The 24,481-nt window shown below is 45.0% G+C and overlaps 2 protein-coding genes and 1 long non-coding RNA gene across 7 annotated transcripts; 2 read left to right on the top strand and 1 right to left on the bottom strand.

Moving 5' to 3' along the window:
- Window positions 1–518: 518 nt before the first annotated feature.
- On the top strand, window positions 519–11,615 carry NME1 (non-metastatic cells 1, protein (NM23A) expressed in). Of its 5 annotated transcripts, none has more exon segments than NM_205777.2 (5): window positions 519–582; window positions 7,116–7,245; window positions 9,587–9,688; window positions 10,724–10,836; window positions 11,309–11,615. In NM_205777.2, coding segments are annotated over 4 exon segments (459 nt in total). In that variant the 5' UTR covers window positions 519–582; window positions 7,116–7,119; the 3' UTR covers window positions 11,427–11,615.
- Window positions 11,616–14,467: 2,852 nt separating this feature from the next.
- On the bottom strand, window positions 14,468–16,955 carry LOC132343056 (uncharacterized). The gene is made up of 2 exons (XR_009491722.1): window positions 16,450–16,955; window positions 14,468–14,784 (listed from the first exon to the last, which is right to left on the bottom strand). It is a non-coding gene; the product is annotated as an uncharacterized lncRNA (long non-coding RNA).
- Window positions 16,956–17,222: 267 nt separating this feature from the next.
- NME2 (NME/NM23 nucleoside diphosphate kinase 2) lies at window positions 17,223–21,572 on the top strand. Its single transcript, NM_001076376.2, has 5 exons — window positions 17,223–17,338; window positions 17,713–17,842; window positions 18,742–18,843; window positions 20,431–20,543; window positions 21,317–21,572. Exons 2-5 carry the CDS (start codon window positions 17,717–17,719, stop codon window positions 21,432–21,434), a joined length of 459 nt encoding a protein of 152 aa, NP_001069844.1. The 5' UTR covers window positions 17,223–17,338; window positions 17,713–17,716; the 3' UTR covers window positions 21,435–21,572.
- Window positions 21,573–24,481: the final 2,909 nt, after the last annotated feature.

Here is a 24,481-nt window from a genome sequence, read left to right as displayed (position 1 = left end):
TTCCCCTCAATCCTGCTTTTTAAAACAGCATTTACATAATACATTGCATACGAATTTGCTCATTAGTTTATCCCCATTCTCAATCCCATCGCCAGCTTCAAGAAAACTTATTGTCATACCCCAGACCCTGAAATAGCGCCTGGTACACAGACGGTACTTGGATAAGTAAATTTGCTTGGCAGGCTGGAAGTAACGAGTGAATGTAAAAGGAGGGCTACGGTCTACTTCTAGGTCAGAAGCTCTTCAGACTTTGCGTGAGCGCCACCTCTCGGGAGCCAATTTGGTCGAGAAAAAGAAAGTTGAGGCACAGAATCTTAACCAAAGAAATAAAGCTTTTAAAATGGCGGAAGGTAGCTTGCCGGAAGAGCAGGGAAAAACAAGAGCAGCTGCTGTTCCCTAGAATGACGCCGGACTGTCAGGAGGAAGCGTAGGCGAGCGGTGTTCAGCAAAACGGACCCTCCTGCAACCGATCTAGGCAGAAGCGTTCCGCGCGGGTAGGTACCGGGAAACTGGAGGAGCCGGGGCGCGTTTCCGGTGCTGGCGGCCGCAGACGGTGTTGAAGCCCAGGAAGCAGGAGGGTTGGTAAGAAGAGGTCGGGCTCCTGAGAGGAAAGGGAAACGAGTGGAGTCTGGGAAGGAGGAGGTGAAGAGGTGGGACTTGTTCTGTCAGAGAGGTGGCCGGGGGATCGGATGGGGGGGAATCGCCTGACGACTGGTCCAAACCTGTCAGCTCTCGTCCCACGCCACGTGGACTTACCTTTGTCGGTGGCTGCCTTTCCGCGACTGTAGGGGTTGTGTCTTGTTTCTGGGCAGCAATAAATGACTCACTCTACTACTCTTGCCTGGAAAATCCCATGGACGGGAGCCTGGCGGGTTAAATCCACAGGGTCGCAAAGAGTGGGACACGACTGAGCGAGTACCTACACATAGAGACAGAATGAACGACAGCTGTGTCGCAGGTATACGCGGGGGACACTGATAGGGACTGTGTGTGGCTCTTTAGTCCCATTTTCTCCCGGGGAATCGGTGCTTATTTTAAGCTTCCATTAGGAGTTCTTCACCAGTTTGGGGGCTTTGTCTCTTTTTCTTGGAGGTGCAGGGTGATTATCATTTAAGAGATTTTCTTTGCTCTTACTGAGTGCTACGCCCTGTGGCTAGGTAGCAGGACAGACACAGAAGTAAACCATCCCTGTATAGATGCAGCGGGCCAGTGGAAAGACAGATAAACAGAAAATTCAAATATATTGTTACAGTGCTGTAATAAGAGGTAACTAAAGTACAGGAAGAGAGAGCCAGAAAGTGGTCCTGCTAGCCAGAGGGATTGTCTTTCAAGATAAGAGGACTCCTTTCTCGTCTTGTGGAGAAGGATCAGTTTCTGAGCCCAGTCTTCTCTGTAAAAGGAAAAGTCTAGAATCGGTTCTCTCTAGACTTCCTTCCAGCATGATGTCCCATGTCAGATATTACTCATGGTTTTAGTGCTCCCACAATCCACCATTTATTGGTTAGTGAGAATATGCTTTATGTCTCATGACATAGCATAAGTTGCATAGGGTTAGGTGATCTGGATTTTGGTGCTCTGAATCTGTTTCCTCGTTTGTAAAAGGAGATTGTAATGAAAGAATCTCTAATACCCCTTCCAGGTCTAAAACCACGACTGTGGCAGTAGGTCAAACCACATTTCAGACTGCCCTTTACATTATCACTGTGGTTTCCCTCATCTGGATAGTTAAGAAAGATAGTGTCTTTTTTAAAAATCTGCTGCCTTAGTTCTGCCACAGTATTGGGTACACAATACTGTGTTTGAAAACTGGCTCCTGTACACAGAAGGAAAGGAAGACAAAAAAAAGGCCAAGCACTCAGATTGGTATATGGCAGGTGTAATGAGCAACAGAGTTTGAGGCCTATCTTGGGTGGTTGCAAGATGAGTAGATCTCTGTTCTTATCCACCAGAATTTTAAAATTATATATAGAGGCCTTAACTAGGTACAGTCACGTGGTTCAGTTCAGATGGTCTGAACAACCCCTTACTCTCTCAAGGCTGCTGTCCTTGGAACAGCCCCTAATGTGAAGACAGTAGGGAGAGTGTAAATCCCAAGGACAGGGGCAGGGGTGAGGAGCTTGGAATTGCTGGGATCAGCCGGAGTGTCAACTGGTGGTCAAAACCTCCTCCAATACTCCATCCCTTGTGACCAGCCCTTACAATCTCACCCCCTCTCCTTCTGCAGGGTCAGAAGTGTGCCCTGAGAAGTCAGCAAGTGGTTCTGCCACATGGAGGTGGCTTGTTTGGCAGCTATCTGACTGCAGTGGAGGCAGATGCCACAGCAACAATATAAAGGCACATGCAAGAGAAAAGACAGATTAAGATGATTCTCAAAATAAATAACAGTTGTCTCCATCAAGAGCCCCATAATTTGAACCATTGATTTACTAAGTCCCCTTATGAGGCAGTAATAATGTCCAAGGCTATTCTGTTTTAGAGGACAGCTTTTCTCATTGAAGATTATTTTAGTGTTCGGTTAAGACAGGCTTTGCACACTGTCATTTAAGACTTGCTGGATGAACTGAGTAAGGGCCTGTCTGTATGTTTTAATGTCCTCCAGGCCAATGGAGGGGACCAAGATGGTGGCTCTGTCCATGGGATTCTCCAGGCAAGAATACTGAAGTGGGTTGCCATTTCCTCCTCCAGGGATAGGGCCTAGGAGCGCCCACATTTCTAGAGACAGTGGACTGGTGGTAGGGTGCTCATCTGCTACAAATGGACAGGTCATTTAGTCATTGTGAGGGTTTGAGCCATGGCAGAGGTGGGTAGATGGAACTTATTCTTAACAACCCCTTCAAAGGAAGGGAAGTTCTTTCCATGATGTGCTGTTCCTTTGTGAGAAGCTCTGCCCAGAGGAGCATTGTGTACAGTGCTAGAAGCTGCTGTTCTGTGGGGTGTATTGGGTTTCTGCCCTCTTCCAGAGCCGGAACCAAAATCCTAGGGGAACTCTCCTTCTCTACCACAGTGCCCAACTCAGACCTTCCGGGGTAATAGGTGCGTCTAACTCAAATGGTAGCCCAGCTTGGGAAGTGCCCAGAGCTTTAATTTGCTTCACTAGTATTTTTTGCCATCTCAAAGGCAAAATAATCTGCTGCTCTAATAAGACTGCTGCTGTAATCCCCAGTCGCACGTATGCCTTGTCTTTACCAGGTGATACAAGGGATGGAGGCACTGTGCCAGGCGGGGAATAAAAGTCCTCCAAAACCTCCAAATTCCTACAAAGGCTTGCACCTGTTTCACATTCTTAGGGCTTGGATAAGCTTGTACCTTATCAGTGACAACTTCTGGGACAATTTATCTGACCAAAGGACTGCCAAAAACTTTACCTAGGTGTCTGGGCCTTGAATTTTCTGTGAATGTACTGCCCACCTTCTCCCTCATGGATGTTCCGACAAAGCCTGCAGAGTGTCCTACAGCAGGGGCAAGTCGTCACATGTTCACAGTATCAAATCATTGATGTAATGGACCTGTTTTTATCAGAGTGGGGAAAGGAAACAGGGACAGGTCTTGGGCTATCACCCAAGCATGTGAGGTTGTGCAGGTAGCCGTGGGGCAGTCCTTGAAATGTCCAGTACTGCCCCTCTCACGTGAAGGCAAATTGATCTTAGTTATCAGTAACTTATGCTTGTAAAAAGTTTTCCATAAATCTCCTTGAAGATGAAGCACATTAAAAAAAAAATAATTTCTTTTTCGCTGTACCAGGTCTTCATTTCTGTGAGCAGGCTTTCTCTAGCTGCAGTGAGCGGAGGCTGTTCTAGTTGCGGTGCTGAGCTTTGTGTTGCAGTGCCTTCTGTAGGCTCTAGGGTATGCAGGCTGGTTGCGGCACTTGGGCTCAGTAGTTGTGACTCGTGGGATCTAAGCACAGGCTTAGTTGTAGTGTACAGGCTCAGTTGCCTGTAGCATGTGGAATACTGGACCAGGGATCGAACCTGTGTGCCCTACACTGGCAGGCGGATTCCTCACCATTGGACCACAAGGGAAGTCCAAGATGAAACACTTTTGCAGGAACAGTTTTGCAAATCATCAGAGTAAATCAATGACTGTAAATGACAAAAAAAAACTTTTAAATGACTATAGCTAAAGATCTTATGAGAGTTCATTATAATTCAGTTGACAAGGAAATGTGATTTTTTTGGATACACATTTAAAAGTTATAGTTGATAACATTATACCAAAACATAGCAGATTTTTAGAAATTTCATACAAATATACCCCAAAGAAAGTTTAACATTACTTCTTATTTGATAATGCTTCCCATATAATTTAATATATTAAATAGGCTAATTAGTTTAATATCTCTCTTTTATAAGGAAAGAAAATATATCTTTTGAATTGTTCTAGAGGTTGTCTCGAAGAAGGCAGTGGCACCCCACTCCAGTACTCTTGCCTGGAAAATCCCATGGACGGAGGGCCTGGTGGGCTGTAGTCCATGGGGTCGAGAAGAGTAGGACACGACTGAGTGACTTCACTTTCCCTTTTCACTTTCCTGCATTGGAGAAGGAAATGGCAACCCACTCCAGTGTTCTTGCCTGCAGAATCCCAGGGACGGTGGAGCCTGGTGGGCTGCCGTCTATGGGGTCTCACAGAATCAGACACGACTGAAGTGACTTAGCAGCAGTAGTAGCAGTAGAGGTTCTCTGGAAAATCCCAGAGTTAGTTCTAGGTCAACAAAACTTTATTTACGAATAGATTTTTGGAGAGCTTATCAAAAATACCAAAAGGTTTTAAAACACGATTAAATAGGATCTTAGGTCACTGTGAATTAATAGTTTTCTATTTAACTTAAGTTACAAAGACTCCAAAGGCAAATACAGAAAGTTACATAATTGATAAAAAAAAAAACCCCAAACTTAGCCCTTTTAATAGAGAAGACTCATAGAGGAATACACCCCCAAAACTCCTAAGAGAAAACTTTCGTTCTTTCTCTCTTGAAATTGTAAACTTACCATGTGTTTGAAATGTAAATATCACAGGAGATAACTAAAGCGTTGCCCACAGATTGAAGAAAGAGGGTGGGGAGGGGTGTGAAAACAGTCTGCTATAGGACCGCCCTCCCACAAAATCTAGTCCTCAGCTTTCATCAAAGGCAAATACAAAAAAATATTTTGTGAATCAAAGACCTGAGAAAGATAACATGAAGCACAAGAAATTTTGGTAAAACACAGAATCTTTTTCTAGGCAGGTTACTCAAAAGGTAATAAAAGCCTCTCACAGTCCCGTAAGGAACAGACCAGTAGTCCAGGAAAACTTTGTCCTTTGAGCACATGAAAGACAGTTGTTTAGCTTTCATAAGTACACTATTGATATCAAAGCTTATTTTTCTTTAGGCCAACTAAATAGAGCTTTTTTACAAATTGATTTTGACAACTCTGGAGATAGAAAAATATCACCTATATTTATAACATACATCCATAGACATATGAAATACGGATAGACACAAACAAAGAATCCATAGCTGTCTCTCCAAAACTTTAGCCATGAATCAGGTATCCACTTACATGGCTAAAGCCTTTTACTAATATTTGTAGAGAAGACTTTAAAAATTTGGGAATTTCCTGGTGGTGCAGTGATTAGGACTCCATGCTTCCACTGAAGGGGCCATGAGTTCAATCTCTGGTTGGAGAACTAAGATCACTCAAGCCTCGCAGCATGGCCAAAACAGTTTTTTTTGTACTTGCCTTTGATGGACGCTGAAGACTAGATTTTGTGGGAGGGCGGTCCTATAGCAAGCTGTTTTCACACCCCTCCCCACCCTTTTTCTTCAATCTGTGGGCAATGTTTTAATTATCTCCTGTGATATTTACATTTCAAACACATGGTAAGATTTACAATTTCAAGAGACAGAGAAAGAATGGAAGTTTTCTCTTAGAAGTTTTGGGGTGTATTTCTCTATTACCATAAGCCTAGAGTAATTACTGATGAAAATTTTTCTTTGTATTAGGGGCTGGACAGCGTCGAGGGCTTCATCTGTTTCATTGTCAGTCACCACAACATCCTCCCCTTAGTGCTTCTCACTTTCCCAAGGATTCTGTCTCTCAGTGTCCTAATCAGGCTTTGTCACAGCACTTGGACATTAATCTGCAGCAGCTTGTGCTCTCCTAGCTTTGCTACGTAAAAGCTAAGGTCTCCAACTTATACCTTGTCTCTCAGCTGGCAGAGCAGTGGATACCTGCATGTTCTTCTCTAACTTCAGCTCTTCCAGCTAACTCAGGCTTCAGCCTCTAGTGCGTCTGTGGCCAGTGGCTTGCCCACTGTGGTGGCCACTCATTTCTCATCTTTGTTGCCTGTGTAGTTTCTCTAACAAACATGTTAAAGTAGCCAGAGTTTTCGGGGCATCCCTGTTCTCCTGTAGTGGTCCACAGGCATCAGACATACAGGCCACCTTCCCCACATAGAGGTAGATGTTCAGCTTGGAGCTCCTCTAGGGATGCTTCTTTCTCAAGGCCCATTTCTTCAGTCTCTTGGCTGGCTCACCAGTTGTTAGTTCACAAATTGGCCCTGTACATAGAGGGCAAGGAGAGTCCAAAGAGGCAGACCACTCTAGGTTGGAAGGTGGCAGTTTTAATAAGACAGGGAACATACACATGAGGCTTACCTTGGCTGACTGCATTGCACCCACCCACCAGAATCTTAAAGGTTATATAGAGGCCTTAACTGGGTTCAGTCACATGTTCTGTGTAGATAGTTTCAATAACACCTTACCTGTCTCAAAGCTGCATCCTTGAATGGCTCCTGCTATGGGAACAGTGTACAGAGTGTATATTCCAAGGACCGGGGAGGGAGTGAGGAGCCTCTGATCGCCTGGGTCCAGATTGAGGGTGAACTGGCAGTCACATCCTCTTGATATGACTTAACAGAAGCTTATTAAATAAAATAGCACATAACCCTGGCTTTTTGACCCTTCCCCACTCTGGGATATTAATTCATAGATGGGGGACTGAGGTGGAATTAGAGAGTCCTAGAATTGATGTCACAGATTTAAAGCAGCTTTATGGGATAATCTGCTTGAGAAGGATAATGATGTAGGCAGGATATTCAGTGTTGGTTGCTTCATCCCTCCACCTGCCTATCCCCAGGACCATGGCCAACAGCGAGCGCACCTTCATTGCCATCAAGCCCGATGGAGTCCAGCGAGGCCTCATGGGAGAAATAATCAAGCGTTTTGAGCAAAAGGGATTCCGTCTTGTTGCCATGAAATTCATGCGGGTAAGTGGACTTCATTCTTGCTGTTGCTATTACTTCATAGAAATAGGGGAACACCGTCGGTCAGCCTCTGTCTCCCTTCACATCATTTTAGACTTCTCCATTTAGGGTGAATAAATGTCCTGAAACGGTGGCCTCTCCACTGAGTCCTGGAACCACGCGAGTTATTCAGGACTTTCAGAAGTAGCCTCCCTTTTCTCTTGGCAGTGCAGAGTTCCACATATTACTGTAGCACAGTGATTTCTGACTCAAAGCCCTGGGCCTGTTTGAGCTGCTGATCTTGAGCTTCCTGAGCAGATCATTTTAGAGACTCCCCAAGCCTCACCTTTGCCCCCACCCCCACCATTTGAGGCAAATTGTTTTTCAGCAAGGAAGTCTTTTTATCATTGTTTACCACCTGCCTAGCGTCTAGCATGTATTAGGCGCTATCCGGGCATATAGGGGAAAGTTGTGGCTGTGCCCTTGGGGAGGCCCACCTGAAACAACAGAGAGCAGACACCCTTGCAAGATACCTGCAAAGCAATATTTCAAAAACTCCAAAGAACTGATTGGCCAAGAACCCTTCTTCAAACAGACCTGGGAAATAAGAACTTAAATTCTCAAAGCAAATACATTAGGGAATCATCTTTTTTTTCCCTATTAAGAGTCAACTTTAGTGAATGAATCAGAGAAAAAGAGTCAACTTCGGACTTTTCCAGTGCATTTCATTTTTTAGCTGTGCTGCATGGTCTGTGGGATCTTAGTTCTGTGACCAGGGAACGAACCTCAGCCCTGGCAGTAAAAGCATTGAATTCTAGCCACTGGGCTGCCAGGGAATTCCCCGTCTGGTGCATTTTAAATTTAGTTTGATTTGCACTATAGTTCCTATGTGATGTTTTAGAAAGAGTGTGTTAAAATAAAAGGGAGCAGACTGATGTTAATGCTGAGGGGATAGCATGATAGAATGGTTAGAACCAGGTATTGGACTAGCAGTGCTTTCCAGAGAGTTTGTATATTGAATTGGGTTTTGAAGGTACAGTGAAATCAAAGTAGTATTGATCAGATATTTACCATGTGTTGGGCACGTGTGTTTTCTCACTAGCTCTCATGACAGCCCAGAGAAGTATTTATTTCTATTCCCGTGGTTGTTAACGATAAGAAAGCTAACTGAGGCTTGGAGAGTTTAAGTAATGTGTGGTTACCCAGCCGGTGATGTAGCTAGGATTTTAACTCAGGGCTCTCTGACCCATAAGCGCATGCATTTTGTCCTTTACACTGTTTCCTATCAAGGGCTTGGACTTGGTGAAGAATGGGAGGGGGGAAAACTGCCATGAGCCTACAGGGTTATTTAAATCTGATGTGAAGGAAAACTTGAGTTCCCTCCCACCTGCCCCCCCCCGTCCCCCCCACCCCCCCACCCCTCCCCGCCCACCACACACAAAAAAAGCCAGCACCAATGAATAGAATTAAAAGAATGTTGGTAAGGGAAGGTCATCAGGAGACAATCACTGCAAGTCTCCCATATGGATTGAAGGGATGGGTCAGGATGAATACTAACGGGGAGATGATGTGGCTGTGTAAGTTCACTTTGGCAAGAGACGACGAACGGGGCTGAACGATAGCATGTTCAGGATGTGCTTTTTGGCAGCAAATCCCCACGTTTGTGTATCGCTGAAGTGTGCAGCATTCTGTACGAAGCAGTACTACAGAACTGGGAAAACTAAGGGATCTCATTAGACCCTTGAGGAGCATGTAAGTGGTAGCAAAGAGGAAACACAGGTGAGTCGAGTTGGCATTGCTAAGCAGATGGTTTGCTCTCTATAACTAGTCTGATTTGTTCCCAGATACCAGCCTTGCAACGTGAAAGATTTATTCTTTAGTAAAATGACTTATTGTTAGATGGCATGCGCTTTTGGGTGGTTTGCAATACCTGTGGAAATTGCATGGTCACTGCACTGGGCCTTTGGTATTTTTTAAATATGATGAGAAATGGCCTGGTTCAATTTGCTTTTCATCCAATGCTGAGACCACCTCCCTCTAAGATTTTAGTTGAGGATGTTTGGGAATGGAAATTCATTGTATTGTTAGTTTTCCTGTCTAAAATGCCATGGCTGGATTCAGTTCTAATGTTCTGTAATTTTATACTGATCAGTCAAGGGCAATAGGGGAAAGCTGGTACAAAGCTGAAGCACTTAGAGTCCCTGTCTCTCCTTCCTTTTGGTAAGTTGAGGGAATTAGATTGTAATAGAACAAGTGAGCTGAGAGCTCACGTTTTAAATGGCCGGATGGGTGAGTGGAAAATAACTAAATTGCTGGTTCTTAAATAGTTTGGGGATGAAATTTCTTTCTCTATCTCATGGGCTAGGCTTCTGAAGACCTTCTCAAGGAGCACTATATTGACCTGAAGGACCGTCCATTCTTTGCTGGCCTGGTGAAATACATGCACTCAGGGCCCGTGGTTGCCATGGTGAGTGTACATGTTTGGGATGTTGATACAAATGGCTCAGTTGGGAGCAAAGAGTGAATGTTGTGATTCCTGCTCCTAATGGCAGGTCTTCATTGATGCAAGGATGCTGAGCCTGGGGCATTGGACAATTAGGGTATGAGTTTTCGGACTCACCAAAGGCAAAATACATTTGCTTGGTGAGCTGAAGACTCATATCTGGGAGACATCAGGAGAGATATGCCTGACTGTAAGCTCCTGGAGGGTAGAGAGACTGTGTCTTATTGTAGTAATTCTTCTCTGAGTATGTATTGGTTGTCATCTTTGTGCCAGGCTTTTTTTTAGACGCTGGGGATATAATCATGAATGAGACAAAAATAGGTAACTGTTTTCATAGCTTTCCTTGCCTACATATTCTGAAAAGGGAGGATGGGCAGATAATATAGAAACCAAAAATCATGCATATCAGCTAATGATTAATGATGCACAGAAATGAAATAAGATGACGTAATAGGAAGTGACCACATTAGATTGAGTGGTCAAGAAACATGATTTTCAAACTGAGATCTGCATGAGAAGGAGCCGGCTACACACAGATTTACAGTGAAGAGCATTCCCAACCAAGAAAATAGCATGTGCAAAGAACCTAGGGTGGGGAACTTTTTGAAGTACAGAAGGACGTTAGGAATAGATGAAACCTGGTGGGTGAAAGGGAAGGTTGGGTGAGATTAATTCAGTGGCAGAGGCAGAGGCCAGATTATGTGGGGCTGTCTTGGCCCTGTACTTCGTGACTGCTGGGAGGCTGTAGGAGTTTTTTACACTTGGTGTTTTAAAAAGGCCACTCTGGCTGCTGTGTCAAGACAGATAGTAGAAAAGCAAGAGGAGTGCAGGAAGACCAATTTTCCCAGTGCTGGAACACTTAGATGCCCCATAAATACTTGTTCAATGAATGAATGCCATTTTATGAGAGCCTTTTATTTTCTTTTTGAGTTAATAGTTTTCAGATTTTCTGCTGAGATTGATTTTTTTCCTTAACCATATCTTCTTTTGTCCTTGGAGGTCTGGGAGGGACTGAATGTTGTGAAGACAGGTCGAGTGATGCTTGGGGAGACTAACCCTGCGGACTCCAAGCCTGGGACCATCCGTGGGGACTTTTGCATCCAAGTTGGCAGGTAGGGGTTGTTGCATTTTACTGTTTTCTAAAATCCAAGTTAGGTGCAGTAAGAATGTGGTTTTCTGCAGCTGAGGGTAGACATGATGCCATATACAGATCCATTTATAATCAGAGTTTATTGTTTCCCTCTTTCTTAATTTGGCTTTTCTTAGCTTGGCTTTGTAGGCCCTCTGCCTTTGGTCATCATCGTCAAAGTGGTTGCGCTCTGCTGTGAGGGTAGAACCTTCCTGAAGGCTCCCACTGCCTGCATTAGTGTTCAGATAGGCTGAACATCAGAGGGCTGGATGTGTGGAGGGAATTCTTTATCCTTACTTTGATGGCAACTATAGGTTTCTTCTTTTGACAAGGAATAATGTACATGGAGCTTTGTTTTTTATCCTGCTCTGTGGCTATAGGCTTTCTGGCAATGGGAATGAAGGGAGCTTCTGGGCAGTTTAATCCTGGTTTTGGCCATCTCTTTCCCCATCCAGGAACATTATCCATGGCAGTGATTCCGTGGAGAGTGCAGAGAAGGAGATTGCCTTGTGGTTTCGCCCTGAGGAACTGGTGAATTACAAGAGCTGTGCTCAGAACTGGATCTACGAGTGACTTGGAAGCAGACCACAGTGCTCGTCCCATGCTAGTTTCCTTCCTTCCCGCAGGCAAGGACCAGGCTATTGCAAACCTGGTTATTTCTGAGAACTTGCTTTTCATTTGGAGGGAAACTCTTGGAGCTGTGGGTGCTCCATGTACAGTATTAAATGCTATCATCAGATTAAAATGTTCATCTCAAGGAAAGAGTCATTGAGTTGCTTTTGTTTTGTTGTATTGCTTTGTATTATTTTCTTTTTTTAGGTACTTGGCTAATCTAATAGAGTATAAATACAATATAAATTATTTATATTGGCCTGAGAGATCATACATAAACACACATTTTTTGCCTGTCCCTCTTTCCCTGCGTTCCGTCCATTCTTGGCACTCAGCCAGTCAATAGCTATCTGCCAGGGATCTGCTTGGTTGCCCAAACTGTACTATATACATCAAAGGTTCCCTGGAAATAAAAGATATTAATATCTTTCTTGCTCTTGAGAAGCTCTCAGGGATTCAGTGTTTGGGCGAGTGTGAGAAGTTGTAACTACTCCAAAATAGAAAAGCTATGTGGATAGTGGGCCTGGATTTCTGAGATGACCTTAAAAGATGCAGGAGTTATTTTGTAAAGAGTTTTGATTTGTTAGGATATTGATTTGGTTGCTTTAACAGAGACAAGATGGAAATGTATTTATTTATAAGTTCAAATGAAATCTAATGTTGATCACTGTGATTGCAATTAACAATACTGTACTGTATACTTCAAATTTGCTAGATTGGGTAGATCTGTGTTCTCACCACAAGAAAGAGAGAGGGAGGGAGGGAGGGAATGGTAACTATGGGAAGCTATGATTATATTAGCCTGATTTTATTAGCTTACAGGTAGATAGAGCCACAGGATCAAGTTCTGGCCAAAGAGATGTGAAAAAGTGAAGATGGTAAATTTAAGGTTGTACTTTGCAAAAGAAGAGGTAATCCTACTTCCCAACTTGCTAGAAGCTGGATATAGGGGTGGTAACATCTGTCTTGGATTGGATGGAGGGGACTGAGTCCCTGGACCACCTCAAGGATTAGATCTTTATGACTATCATCACCTCTATGAGCCATACCTGCTTGGATTCTGCCCCCGCCCCTCATCAGTTTTACTGAGGTATAATTGACAAAATTGTAAGATATTTAGTGTACAACATGATTGGATATAAGTATACAAACAATATACATTGTGAAAGGATTTATTCCATTGGGGGCCACCTTCTTTTAGAGCAGCTGAGGACTAGATGTATTTCTATTTCATACAAAGAATGGTGGGATGGGTGGGGGGCGAGAGAGAGTGCCAGGACTTTGGGGGAATGAATATATGTGTAGTAAGACAGGAGGGTTGTGAAACTGCATACCTCATCTTAGGACTTAATGAAGCTCAGGTTCTTTATATCTCAGCACAGAAGGAATTCAGCAAGAGACAAAGGTAAGAAGTAGATTTATTAATATAGGATGCTTGTGAAGGGTACCAGTGGGCAGGCAAGAGGGCTCTTCCCTGAGAACTAAGTGGGGTTTTTTTATATCAAAGGAAAAGTGGGGAGGTAGAGAATGAAGGAGGAAACAGAATAGGCTCCATCTTGAAAGCAGGACTCCATCTTGGGCCGGACTCTGGACTTTGAGCTGTATGCCCAGTATCTATGGAAATGACATACCAACTGGAAAACCAGACCCCCGGATGGAAGAGCCCCAGGGTTTGTACCTAGACTCTCTGTAGCCTGAAAGAATACCCTAATTATCTGTGTAACCGAATAGAATCATAAATTCTATTATGCTTATTGGGGTATGACCACAGGCCTATTGATAATTGTCCACTGTTAACTACTTAGGCTGAAGGCATATGAATCATGGGTTAACTTTGATTGTATCTTTCTTTTCCTTTGTTCAGGCTAGTTTCAGGAAATTTGGGGAGATGGGTTTGGGCACGTACACTTAGGGTATATAAGGTTTTCACAAAAACTGGTCGGGGTCCTTGACTAAGAAGAGACTGCTTTGGGTGTAATAAACTGCACTCCACTATCTGCATTGTCCTGGATGAGTTTATTTCCTGGAACGCGTGGCTACAACAAGACCACTTTCTTCCTCTTCTTTCATAAATATGTTGCAGGAAAATGGGGCACAAGAGGATGGTCTTGTCCTAGGTCTTGGGATGGGCCACCAAGTGAAGGTCCTTGGCTTCGTGCAGGAAAGAATTTAAGAGCAAGCATAGTAAAGTGAAAGCAGTTTTACTGAGAGAGGGACACATTCTGTTACTGAACTTGTGTTCATGTGCCTGATGCACAATTAGGCCAAACAATACCTAAATGTTGGAGTTTGGAGCAGAGAAAGACTTACTGCAGGGCCATGAGAGCAGATGGGTGGCTCATGCCCCTGAACCCCTCCCCACCCCCAGCCCCATTTCTCAAAAGGTTTCAGCAAAGCATTTTTAAAGGTCAGGTGAGGGAGTGGGATTGTAGGGTGTGTGATCAGCTTGTGCACAATTCTCTAATTGGTTGATTGTGAGGTAACAGGGTGGTGTCACTGGAGTTAACATAATCCTTAGGCTCTAGGAGACCTGGGGGCTATGTGTCCTTGGCCATCAAATAGTTAAATATCTTCCATTTAGTGGGGGCTTTCACATCTGTAAAACTACTCAGGAAATGTGCATCAGGTACTATTATCTCAGTACTTCAGAGAGGAGCTAAAGCAGAGGATTCTGGGGGAAGGTCTGTTCCAGAATGCCCCACAGGGGCCTGGTTGGTTACAATTCCATAGGTAGTCTGTCTTAGGAGGCAAAGTATCCCTGAGATGTGGGGTGGTTAGTTTTTATGGGCTGGGTATTTCCATAGGCTAAAGAGTAGAAGGAATATTCTAATCACTTTGGAGAAGGGGTGGGGATTGCCATGATTTGGGCCACTGCCCGCTTTTTGGCCTTGGAACTTGATGCCTGTGTTTGTGTCATTTGTTGCAGGAAGGGGGACCTCTTCCAGGGCGCGAACTGGGCTCTTGTCTAACACTCGGAAATGAATTGTCCAAGGAGACACACGTGCTGACAAAGCAAGAGATTTTATTGGGAAAGGGCACCCGGGTGGAGAGCAGTTGGGTAAGGAAACCCAGGAGAACTACTCTGCCATGTGGCTTGCAGTCTCAGGTTTTATGGTGATGGGATTAGTTTCTGGGTTGTCTTTAGCCAATCATTCTGACTCAGAGTCCTTCCTGCTGGTGCACTCCTTGTTCAGCCAAGATGGATGCTAGAGAGAAGGATTTTGGGAGGTGGTCGGACCTGTGGTGTCTCCTTTTGACCTTTCCCAAACTCTTCTGGTTGGTGGAGGCTTATTAGTTCCATGTTCCTTACTAGGACCTCCTGTTGTAAAACAACGTATGCAAATGGTTACTATGGTGCCTGGCCAGGGTGGAAGGTTTCAATCAGTGTGCTTCCCCTAACAATTTAGCATGCTAGTGAGAAGGCGATGGCACCCCACTCCAGTACTCTTGCCTGGAAAACCCCATGGATGGAGGAGCCTGTTGGGCTGCATGCAGTCCATGGGGTCGCGAAGAGTCGGACACGACTGAGCGACTTCACTTTCCCTTTTCACTTTCATGCATTGGAGAAGGAAATGGCAACCCACTCCAGTGTTCTTGCCTGGAGAATCCCAGGGACGGGGGAACCTGGTGGGCTGCCGTCTATGGGGTCGCATAGAGTTGGACACGACTGAAGCGACTTAGCAGCAGCAGCAGTGCATTACAATGAGAGTATAATGAGGCTCAAGGTCTAGGGAAGTTGAATCTTCCACCATTTTGGGCCTAGTCAGTTCTAACTAGTTTTTGTTGTATCCAGTTTTTTTCAAGGCTGTGTTATCTTTTAAGGATCGTGCCCTGCCCCCTTCTCTTTTTGTTTATACCTTCTCCAGTCTTCCCAGGAAGAAAAGGAGAGTTGAAAGGCAGAGGGCTGCTACTGGCTATAACCACAAGGTGGTATTAGTGACCAGGCCAGGAGGCAAACAGCTTCGCGGAGAAATATTTGTGAAATTCCCACTCTTTCGCACAATTGACATTTGATAACTCTGGAAAGGAAACTCAAAGTGTGCTGCAGATTGGGGCCCAAAGGAACACTGGGTGTTCCTGCTCCAGAATGAAGACTGCCAATGTACTGTGGTTTAATGCTCTGCAACTAGAAGTTTGGAAAGCCAGCAAAGTGTAATGGAGGCCTGGACTGTCAAGTCATCTAACACAGGTTATCAGTGCAGTGCCAGGACTACTAGGGTGGTGACACGCAATCCCTATGGTTAGCTCACCACCCTGAGCAGAGAGTGTGTTTGCCCATCTCAGGCTGTAAGCACTGCAGGAGAGGTGGAGGGGGGGAAGCTGGTCACCACCAAAGCTAGTGTTTTGCCAGACAGAGAGGAGATAGAGATTGTCTGCAAATGTATGACAGGCCTGATTTCTGAGACAGAATCTAGAATCTTAACAAGGGTGTGTCTCAGACTGAACTTTATATCCTGGCCACACAATAGTGCTGGGGCAGAAGAGACCATCATCTCAGGGTGGGAATGTTGCAGCTGTTGTAGCTGCTGCTACTGCTGCTAAGTCTCTTGTCTGACTCTTCACGACCCCATGGACTGTAGCCTACCAAGCTCCTCCATCCATGGGATTTTCCAGGCAAGAGTACTGGAGTGGGTTGCCATTTCCTTCTTCAAGGAATGTTGCAGGGAGGAAGCCGATTCTGACTCCATGTTCAAAACTTTCTTTGACTTGATTTTCATTGCTGTATTATTATAATCATACTTAATGGCCTCCCTGGAGGACCCTGCCCCTCTGCTTGACAGGAAAGTGCCTTTGTTCAGCTCTTGGCGAGACAGTTTGTCCCTGCCCACCTGTGAATAGAGATTAACACACCCCATCCAAAGGCTGACCATTCCCTTGGAGATGTTTTGCAAGACTGAGGACCCTTTCGCTTCACTTCCCCGCCACCTCTCCCTCTCTAGCCTGTTTTTTGATTTTAGCTCCTCGTTGCTTCTTTCTCTCTGACCTGGAAAAAAACCTGGCATCCATGACGGTTATTTTGAAGCGCTAGCCTGCCATCGTCTCTGTCAGCTGCTTTCTGAATAAAGCTGTTTTTCTTGCCTCAACACCTCCTCTCTTGGCCTGTCGTGTGGTGAGCAGAGCGAGTTTGGACTCCATAACAGGATCAGGGCACCTAAACTGGGCTGGGAAGGTTGGTGGAGAGACAGGCAGGAAGGAGCAGGGCATAGGGCATTTTGTTAAATTAGCCTTGGATGCCATCCTCCAGCCAGAGGCAATAATCAAAGCAGGGCGGAGGGTCAGATGGTGTTTGAAGAGGATGCTGACGGAGGCTCCTTGCGGGGAGAAGTGAGGTTGAGGCGCGTTGGAAGGCGGAGGGCTTGAAGCAGGGCTCAACTTGCTTGAAGGGAGGGAAGGGGAACGGATTTCACACGTAGGATAATGGCTTGTGCTAGACGGGGCGGAGAGAAAGCAGCTCTGGGTACTCGGTGGATGGGGGGGGGGGGGGGGAGGGAAGATGGTACTGACTCGCACAGAGTAGGACACGTCTGAAGCGACTTCGCAGCAGCAGCAAGACCTGGAGATATTTGAGTGCTACGAGATACTGAAGACAGGAGTTGGATTGGACGCGCGCAGTTCTACTAGTGGATCATCCAGGTAGCGAAAAAAATCACTTCCTGCCCCTGAAGCCCTAGCCAGCTTCTTCCTTAAGCTCGGGGCTGGTCAGAGTCTTCCGAACGCATCCGGCCTCGCGGGTTGGGCGGCGGGTCGTCCGGGGTGTGGCTACTGCCGGCCCCTCCTCCGCGGGCTCCCAGCCGAGTCAGTCGCTCAGCTCTCGGCTCAGGTCTAGGCTTTGGCCGTCATCGCTACCCGCACCCGCGCTCACCCCCTTACCGGTAAGGCTGCGGCTCCGCTCCTTTTCTCGCTCTGGGGCACCTCCTCCCTCGCGCCGCGTCAAGCGGGTCCCGGGCCGCAGGCGTCTCCTGCGTCCCGCAAGCGTCCCCTGAGTCCCGCAAGCGTCCCCTGGGTCCCTCAGGCCTGGCTTTATCCCAAGATTCGGCCGCGTGTTCTCCGCGGCAGCTCTGGACGGCCGAGGGGCGGCGGCTGGGTGCGGGTAGGGCTTGGCTTCCAGAAAGTCACGTAGCGGCGGGCGGCTGCGGGCTGGGTCGGGCAGGCGCGGGCGCCACGTGGCCTCCCGGCCGGCGTCTGAGCCCCCTCGAGGCCTGTGTGGGCGCGGACACCGGTTTCTGATTGCACCTGCCGCCTACAGGACCATGGCCCACGCGGAGCGCACCTTTATTGCTATCAAGCCGGACGGCGTGCAGCGCGGCCTGGTGGGCGAGATCATCAAGCGCTTCGAGCAGAAGGGATTCCGCCTTGTGGCCATGAAGTTCCTTCAGGTGATGCGCCCCACTCCCTTTCCCCCGGCTGCGGCATGGTCACGGGCGGTTTTCCTTCCCCGCAGCGCCGATCCGCGTCCTTTTCTGAGTCGGAAAATCTGGCTGATCTAGGGCCCGCTAGAACTTCCTTTAGCCTCCGTCTCCAGGGCGCCTGGGGCCCGCTGACCCTTCCCCAGGCCCTGGCGGCGCGGTGTGGGCGGGCACCCTTGGAAGGTTAAGTGGAGGTAAAGTGACTCAGGTTGCCATGGGGCTGTAGGCCGCAGGAGGGCAGCAGGGAGTGGAGAAGGCCTGTGTCCTGGGCCCACGCGGGTCCACCCAGGCACTGGATGGAGGCTGCAATCCTTTTGTGCTTCAGTTTTGCAACTCTGAGATGATTGAGGTTTTAGATGGGGCTTCCCTTCCTCTGCCCTTTCCCTGCAGGCTCCCTTTGGCATAGGACAACTTTATTTTCCACATTAAATTTGGGGCACAAATCTGGACCTCAGGGGATACATATCTAAGAACTGATTTTTAAACCAAGCTTCTCAGTAAAGAGATCTTTCAGTTAACATCAGAAATGTTTAAAAGGGCATTATGAAAGGGCCAGAGGATTTGATATGACCTCTGTTTGGAATAGTTCCTTTGATAGCAGCCAACAGTTAATAACCACCTTCTTTTAAGGACTATAACATCTGTATTACAAGGTCATTGACATGATAGTGTGTGTTCATGATCAGAAGAATCTTTCTGCTAATAAACTGTCAGTTTCATGGTTTGGATGGGATTTTTAAAAAAAACACATCTTATGAATGTGAACTTAAATACATAACCAGACTTTTAGAGAACCTACCAAGTTACTGGGGTAGGGAGGAGGTCTGAGGAGTTTAATTCCTAATTGGTACCTTCTCTTCAATGCCAAGGCCTCTGAGGAACTCCTGAAGCAGCACTACATTGACCTGAAAGACCGCCCATTCTTTCCCGGCCTGGTGAAGTACATGAACTCAGGGCCAGTTGTGGCCATGGTAAGTTTCTCATGGTGGCACCAAGTAGAAGAATAAAGCTGATAGGTAACTGGGTTTGCTCAGTGTCTTCATTTCCCTTTTTAGACATCATCTCCAGATACCCCAAATTCCTTGTTTTACAAATGCAGCCTGCTTGTGGTTAGTTTACAAAGCAACTGGGAGCTTGGGAGGAAAAAGGAAGTGAGAATCAGACATAACAGAAAGTTCTTTTCATCCTATGCCAGAAATGAAGTGGTCTATTTCTTCATGTGGCATTAACGTCCAACTGGAAATGAAGTGAATAGAAGCAGGGGGGTATAATACAGAGTCAATACAATTGTTGAGAAAGAAGACCTACTTCCTGTTCCCTGACAGTAACCTTCTTTTTGCTTTTCCCTGGAATACACTTCCCCCTTTCGTGTCAGTTTTTGCCTTGTCTTGCTCGGCCAGTCTTCTGTGATGCCCTTCCCACTGATCCCGTTCTAGTCTGGTCACTTTTTTTTACCCTTTCGTCATTACTTTTTTAGAGTTCGTGACTGCACAAGAATTCTTCAGTCTTGTTAATCTTTTTCCGTCAGACTAGGAAGTCAAGTTGGGCAGACCTTTTCTCTGTATACACTTGGGATGGAGTATGGGGTATTTTATATCAGCCCCTATTCTGGGGCCGGTTGATAATCAGGTCACTGATTGGTCTGACTGATGTGTGCTACTGTTGTTCAGTTGAAGTTGCATTCAACTCTCTGCAACCCCATGGAACGCAGCATACCAGGCTTCCCTGTCCTTCACTATCTCACGGAGTTTGTGCAAAATGTCCATTGAGTTGGGGATGCCATCCAACCATCTCATCCTCTGTCACCCCCTTCTCCTGCTCTCAGTCTTTCCCAGAATCAGGGTCTTTTTCAATGAATTGGCTCTTCGCATCAGGTAGCTCATCCTTGCATGAAAAATTGGTATCTCCAATTTTCTTAAAGAAATCTCTAGTCTTTCCATTTTTTCCTCTGTTCATTTAAGAAGGCCTTCTCATCTCTCCTTGCTGTTCTCTAGAACTCTGCATGCAGTTGGGTGCATCTTTCCTTCCGCTTCTTTTCTCAGCTATTTGTAAGGCTTCCTCAGACTGGTTGTTTGCCTTCTTGCATTTCTTTTTCATTGGGATGTACATGAACTCAGGGCCAGTTGTGCCCCCTGTAGTGTTACGAACCTCTGATCACAGTTCTTCAGGAACTCTCCCTACCAGATCTGACTCCTTGATTCTATTTGTCATCTCCACTATATAATCGTAAGGCATTTGATTTAGGTAGTATCTGAATGGCCTAGTGGTTTTCCCTACTTTCTTCAATTTAACCTTGAATTTTGCAATAAGGAGCTCATGGTCTGAGCCACAGTCAGCTCCAGGTCTTGTTTTTGCTGACTATATGGAGTTGCTCCATCTTTGGCTGCAAAGAATCTGATTGTGGTATTGACCATCTGGTGATGTCCATATATAGAATTGTATCTTGCGTTATTGGAAAATGGTGTTTGTGATGATCAGTGTGTGCTATTAGGTAGAGGTAAATGTTTTCAGTGGTCCTGATGGCAGAACTGATGTACTTCTTTTTTCCTACTGTCAAGGTCTGGGAGGGCCTGAATGTAGTGAAGACAGGACGAGTGATGCTTGGGGAGACCAACCCAGCAGATTCTAAGCCGGGCACCATTCGTGGTGACTTCTGCATTCAAGTTGGCAGGTAAGTTTAAGGGGCGTTATAATCACTTTTCCTCAAAGCCACTTACTTTGGGTTTAAAACATATTTTCAGCATATTACAATTTTAGAAAAACTTGAACGTTTAAATTAGGTGGTAATTATCATTGGATGAATGCTTTCTTAGTTACTTCTCTAGGCTACTTAAAATTTAACCCAAGACACTGCACAAGGGAGTTGGCCATTAGGTCCTTTGTGACAACAGAAAGTGCAAAGAGTGGGGCAAGGAATGTTTTAAGTGTTGGCTCTGCCCTGTGGCACTGTGTCCAAGGGTGTGTCACTTTTAGTCTTTCTGCTTCTCTCACTTACACAAAATATTACAAAAATTTTACGGAGTTATGAGATTCAAATGAAATAAAGGGAGTCTCAATAAGTGTGAATGTTTTGGTTGGGCTTTGCAAACTAATGTAACAAAATACAGCAGAAATGGCTGTTAATATTTTATATCTAGTTTGGGGTTTGGTCTAGATATTCCTGTATTTTTTAAAATATGAGAAGGAATGTTTTGTGGTGGCATGGCAATCTTGGGTACAAGCACTGTTTTGAAAACATAGAAACATAATAAAGTTGAACCAAGGGATGCTTTTGAGTTAAGTACCTTTATAGTTTTACAGTTGCTTTTAAGAGGAAATAATTTGGGGTCATCAGCTGCTTCAAGGGGCAACGGGCTGAAAAAATCTTTAGTGGCTCTTTGTTCCATCCATTAAACAGACTTTCTTGCACTTTAAAATGTGGTAACTAGTAATTATTCTCCTTAGGAACATCATTCATGGCAGTGATTCAGTAAAAAGTGCTGAGAAAGAGATCAACTTGTGGTTTAAGCCCGAAGAATTGATTGAATACAAGCCTTGTGCTTTTGACTGGATATATGAATAAGAGGTGGTCAGCATCAGTCCCTTCAGGCACCACTTCCTGTGTTCCTGGGCACAGCTCTTCATTCCACTGATATGGAAGCAGTAGGATGGATGTTTATTTCCTAAAGCATATTTACCAATAAAGCCTTTAAAAACTGCGTACAGCCTCCCGTGATTACTCATTATTAAGCTGAAAGAAGTGACTTGGTCCCCTGGCTATTGTAGTGTTATCCAGAATGAATGAATTCTGCTTGTTATGGAGAACTCATCTGACCCTTCTCAGCACCTAGTATACTTCCAGACGAGAAGGAAAGCAGCGAGGCTGAAGAGGACAAGTGCGGCACTGACTGTGTATCTGAGGACACTAATGAGATAACCAACACGGGATGCAGACATGCACATTTCTGTACAAAAATTGTTGCAACTTCGCAGGATGAAACAGACTAGTCAAGCTGTCCAGAGTTACACTCTTATTGACTGCAAACTGGGCAAGTTGAAGAAGTGGAAAATGGAAACCTAAGGATATCTGTAAGATGAGGATGATACCAAGACAATGCAGGGTTAAATGAAATAATGCATGTAGAGCTGTTTAACCTAGTGCCTGGCCCATGGCCGGTACACAAACAGTCCCTGCAATCCTACCTCCCTTCTTACTCTCTACCCTAGGGTGGGATATGTATCATGATTATTCCCTGGGCTAAAGTAGTTAAGTGGTTACAAAATCCAAATTGTCTGTTTTTAAGGTTAATTTTTACTGGATTGGCAAAGTTGTAAAACGATACCAAATAGTACCTATCATTATCATTTGGATTTTGCCTTAAACATGAGATTATAGAAATATGTGGGTTTACGAATAGCTGTTTTTGGAAAACAGTGACAGCTTTTTATGTCACTTCCACATAAAAGACTTAACATTGTGTGGTTTGCTTCTTTTGCCGTGGGATTCTTGGTTCCCCAATCAGGTATTGAACCCAGGCCACTGCAGTGAAAGCCCAGAATGCTAACCACTATGCCACCAGGGAATTCTCTCAACATTGTTTTTTGTGCACACTGCTATATTATAAGACAATGACAAATACGTCAATCAGTTCAGTTCAGTTGCTCAGTTGTGTCTGACTCTTTGCGACCCTATGGACTGCAGCATGCCAGGCCTCCCTGACCTTCACCAACTTCTGGAGTTTACTTAAACTCATGTCCGTTGAGTCAGTGATGCCATCCAACCATCTAAAAATCCTGTTGTCCCCTTCTCCTGCCTTCAATCTTTCCCAACATCAGGGTCTTTTCAAATCAGCTTCAACATCAGTCCTTCCAATGAATATTCAGCACGGATTTCCTTTAGGATGGATGTGTTGGATCTCCTTACAGTCCAAGGGACTCCTAAGAGTCTTCTCCAATACCACTGTTCAAAAGCATCAATTCTTTGGCACTCAGCTTTCTTTATAGTCCAACTCTCACATCCATACACGACTACTGAAAAACCATAGCCTTGACTAGAAGGATCTTTGTTGGCAAAGTAATGTCTGTTTTTTAATATGCTGTCTAGGTTGGTCCTAACTTTTCTTCCAAGGAATAAGCGTCTTTTAATTTCAGGCTGCAGTCACCATCTGCAGTGATTTTGGAGCTGTTTTGAAGTCTGTCACTGTTTCCCCATCTATTTGCCATGAAGTGATGGGACCAGATACCTTGATCTTAGTTTTTTCAATGTTTAGCTTTAAGCCAACTTTTTCACTCCTCTTTCACTGTCATTAAGAGGCTCTTTAGTTCTTTGCTTTCTGCCATAAGGGTGGTGTCCTCTGCATATCTGAGGTTATTGATATTTCTTCCGGGAATCTTGATTCCAGCTTGTGCTTCATCCAGCCCAGCGTTTCTCATGATGTACTCTGCATGTAAGTTAAATAAGCAGGGTGACAATATATAGCCTTGACATACTCCTTTCCCTATTTAGAACCAGTCTGTTCCATGTGCAGTTCTAACTGTTGCTTCCTGACCTGCATACAGATTTCTCAAGAGGAAGGTCAGATGGTCTGGTATTCTCATCTCTTCAAGAACCTTCCAGTTTGTGGTGATCCACATAGTCAAAGGCTTTGGCATAAGTCAATAAAGCAGAAGTAGATGTTTTTCTGGAACTGTCTGGCTTTTTTGATAATCCAATGGATGTTGGCAATTTGATCTCTGGTTCCTCTGCCTTTTCTAAAATGGTTCACGTACGGTTGAAAGCCTGGCTTGGAGAATTTTGAGCATTACTTACTTTACTAGCGTGTGAGTTGTGGAGAAGGCAATGGCACCCTACTCCAGTACTTTTGGCCTAGAAAATCCCATGGACCGAGGAGCCTGGTGGGCTGCAGTCCATGGGGCTGCAGAGTCGGACACGACTGAAGCAACTTAGCAGTAGCAGCAGCGTGTGAGTTGAGTGCAATTGTGTGGTAGTTTGAGCATTCTTTGGCATTGCCTTTCTTTGGGATTGGAATGAAAAACTGACCTTTTCCAGTCCTGTGGCCACTTCTGAGTTTTCCAAATATGCTGGCATATTGAGTGCAGCACTTTCACAGCATCATATTTTAGGATTTGAAATAGCTCAACTGGAATTCCATCACCTCCACTAGCTTTGTTTGTAGTGATGTTTCCTAAGGCCCATTTGACTTTTCATTCCAAAATGTCTGGCTCTAGGTGAGTGATCATACCATTGTGATTATCTGGGTTAGGAAGATCTTTTTTATATAGTTCTGTGTATTCTTGCCCCCCTCTTCTTAATATCGTCTGCTTCTGTTAGGTCCATACCATTTCTGTCCTTTATTGTGCCCATCTTTGTATGAAATGTTCCCTTGGCATCTCTAATGTTCTTGAAGAGATCTCTAGTCTTTCCCATTCTATTGTTTTCCTCTATTTCTTTGCACTGATCACTGAGGAAGGCTTTTTTTAATCTCTCCTTGCTATTCTTTGTATTCTTTAAATACATCAATAGCTTGGTATAAAAAAATGTCAGGATTCTAATTTCAAGTGAAGAATTTCAAAAAATGTTAGCATTTTCAAAGTCATTTTTTAGTTTCAAATGAATTTCATGTTTATATA

Source organism: Bos taurus, chromosome 19 (assembly GCF_002263795.3).
Source record: "Bos taurus isolate L1 Dominette 01449 registration number 42190680 breed Hereford chromosome 19, ARS-UCD2.0, whole genome shotgun sequence".
NCBI lineage: Eukaryota > Metazoa > Chordata > Mammalia > Artiodactyla > Bovidae > Bos > Bos taurus.
The sequence above is the reverse complement of the archived record's forward strand: the minus strand, read 5'-3'. Positions and strand labels throughout refer to the sequence as shown.

Coding starts and splice junctions, on each gene's coding strand:
- NME2 (NM_001076376.2), top strand. CDS start 17,717: ATGGCCCACGCGGAGCGCACCTTTATTGCTATCAAGCCGGACGGCGTG. Junction 17,843..18,741: donor TGGCCATGAAGTTCCTTCAG/GTGATGCGCCCC, acceptor TTCAATGCCAAG/GCCTCTGAGGAACTCCTGAA. Junction 18,844..20,430: donor CAGGGCCAGTTGTGGCCATG/GTAAGTTTCTCA, acceptor CCTACTGTCAAG/GTCTGGGAGGGCCTGAATGT.
- NME1 (XM_024979695.2), top strand. CDS start 7,120: ATGGCCAACAGCGAGCGCACCTTCATTGCCATCAAGCCCGATGGAGTC. Junction 9,689..10,723: donor CAGGGCCCGTGGTTGCCATG/GTGAGTGTACAT, acceptor TTGTCCTTGGAG/GTCTGGGAGGGACTGAATGT. Junction 10,837..11,308: donor TTTTGCATCCAAGTTGGCAG/GTAGGGGTTGTT, acceptor TTCCCCATCCAG/GAACATTATCCATGGCAGTG.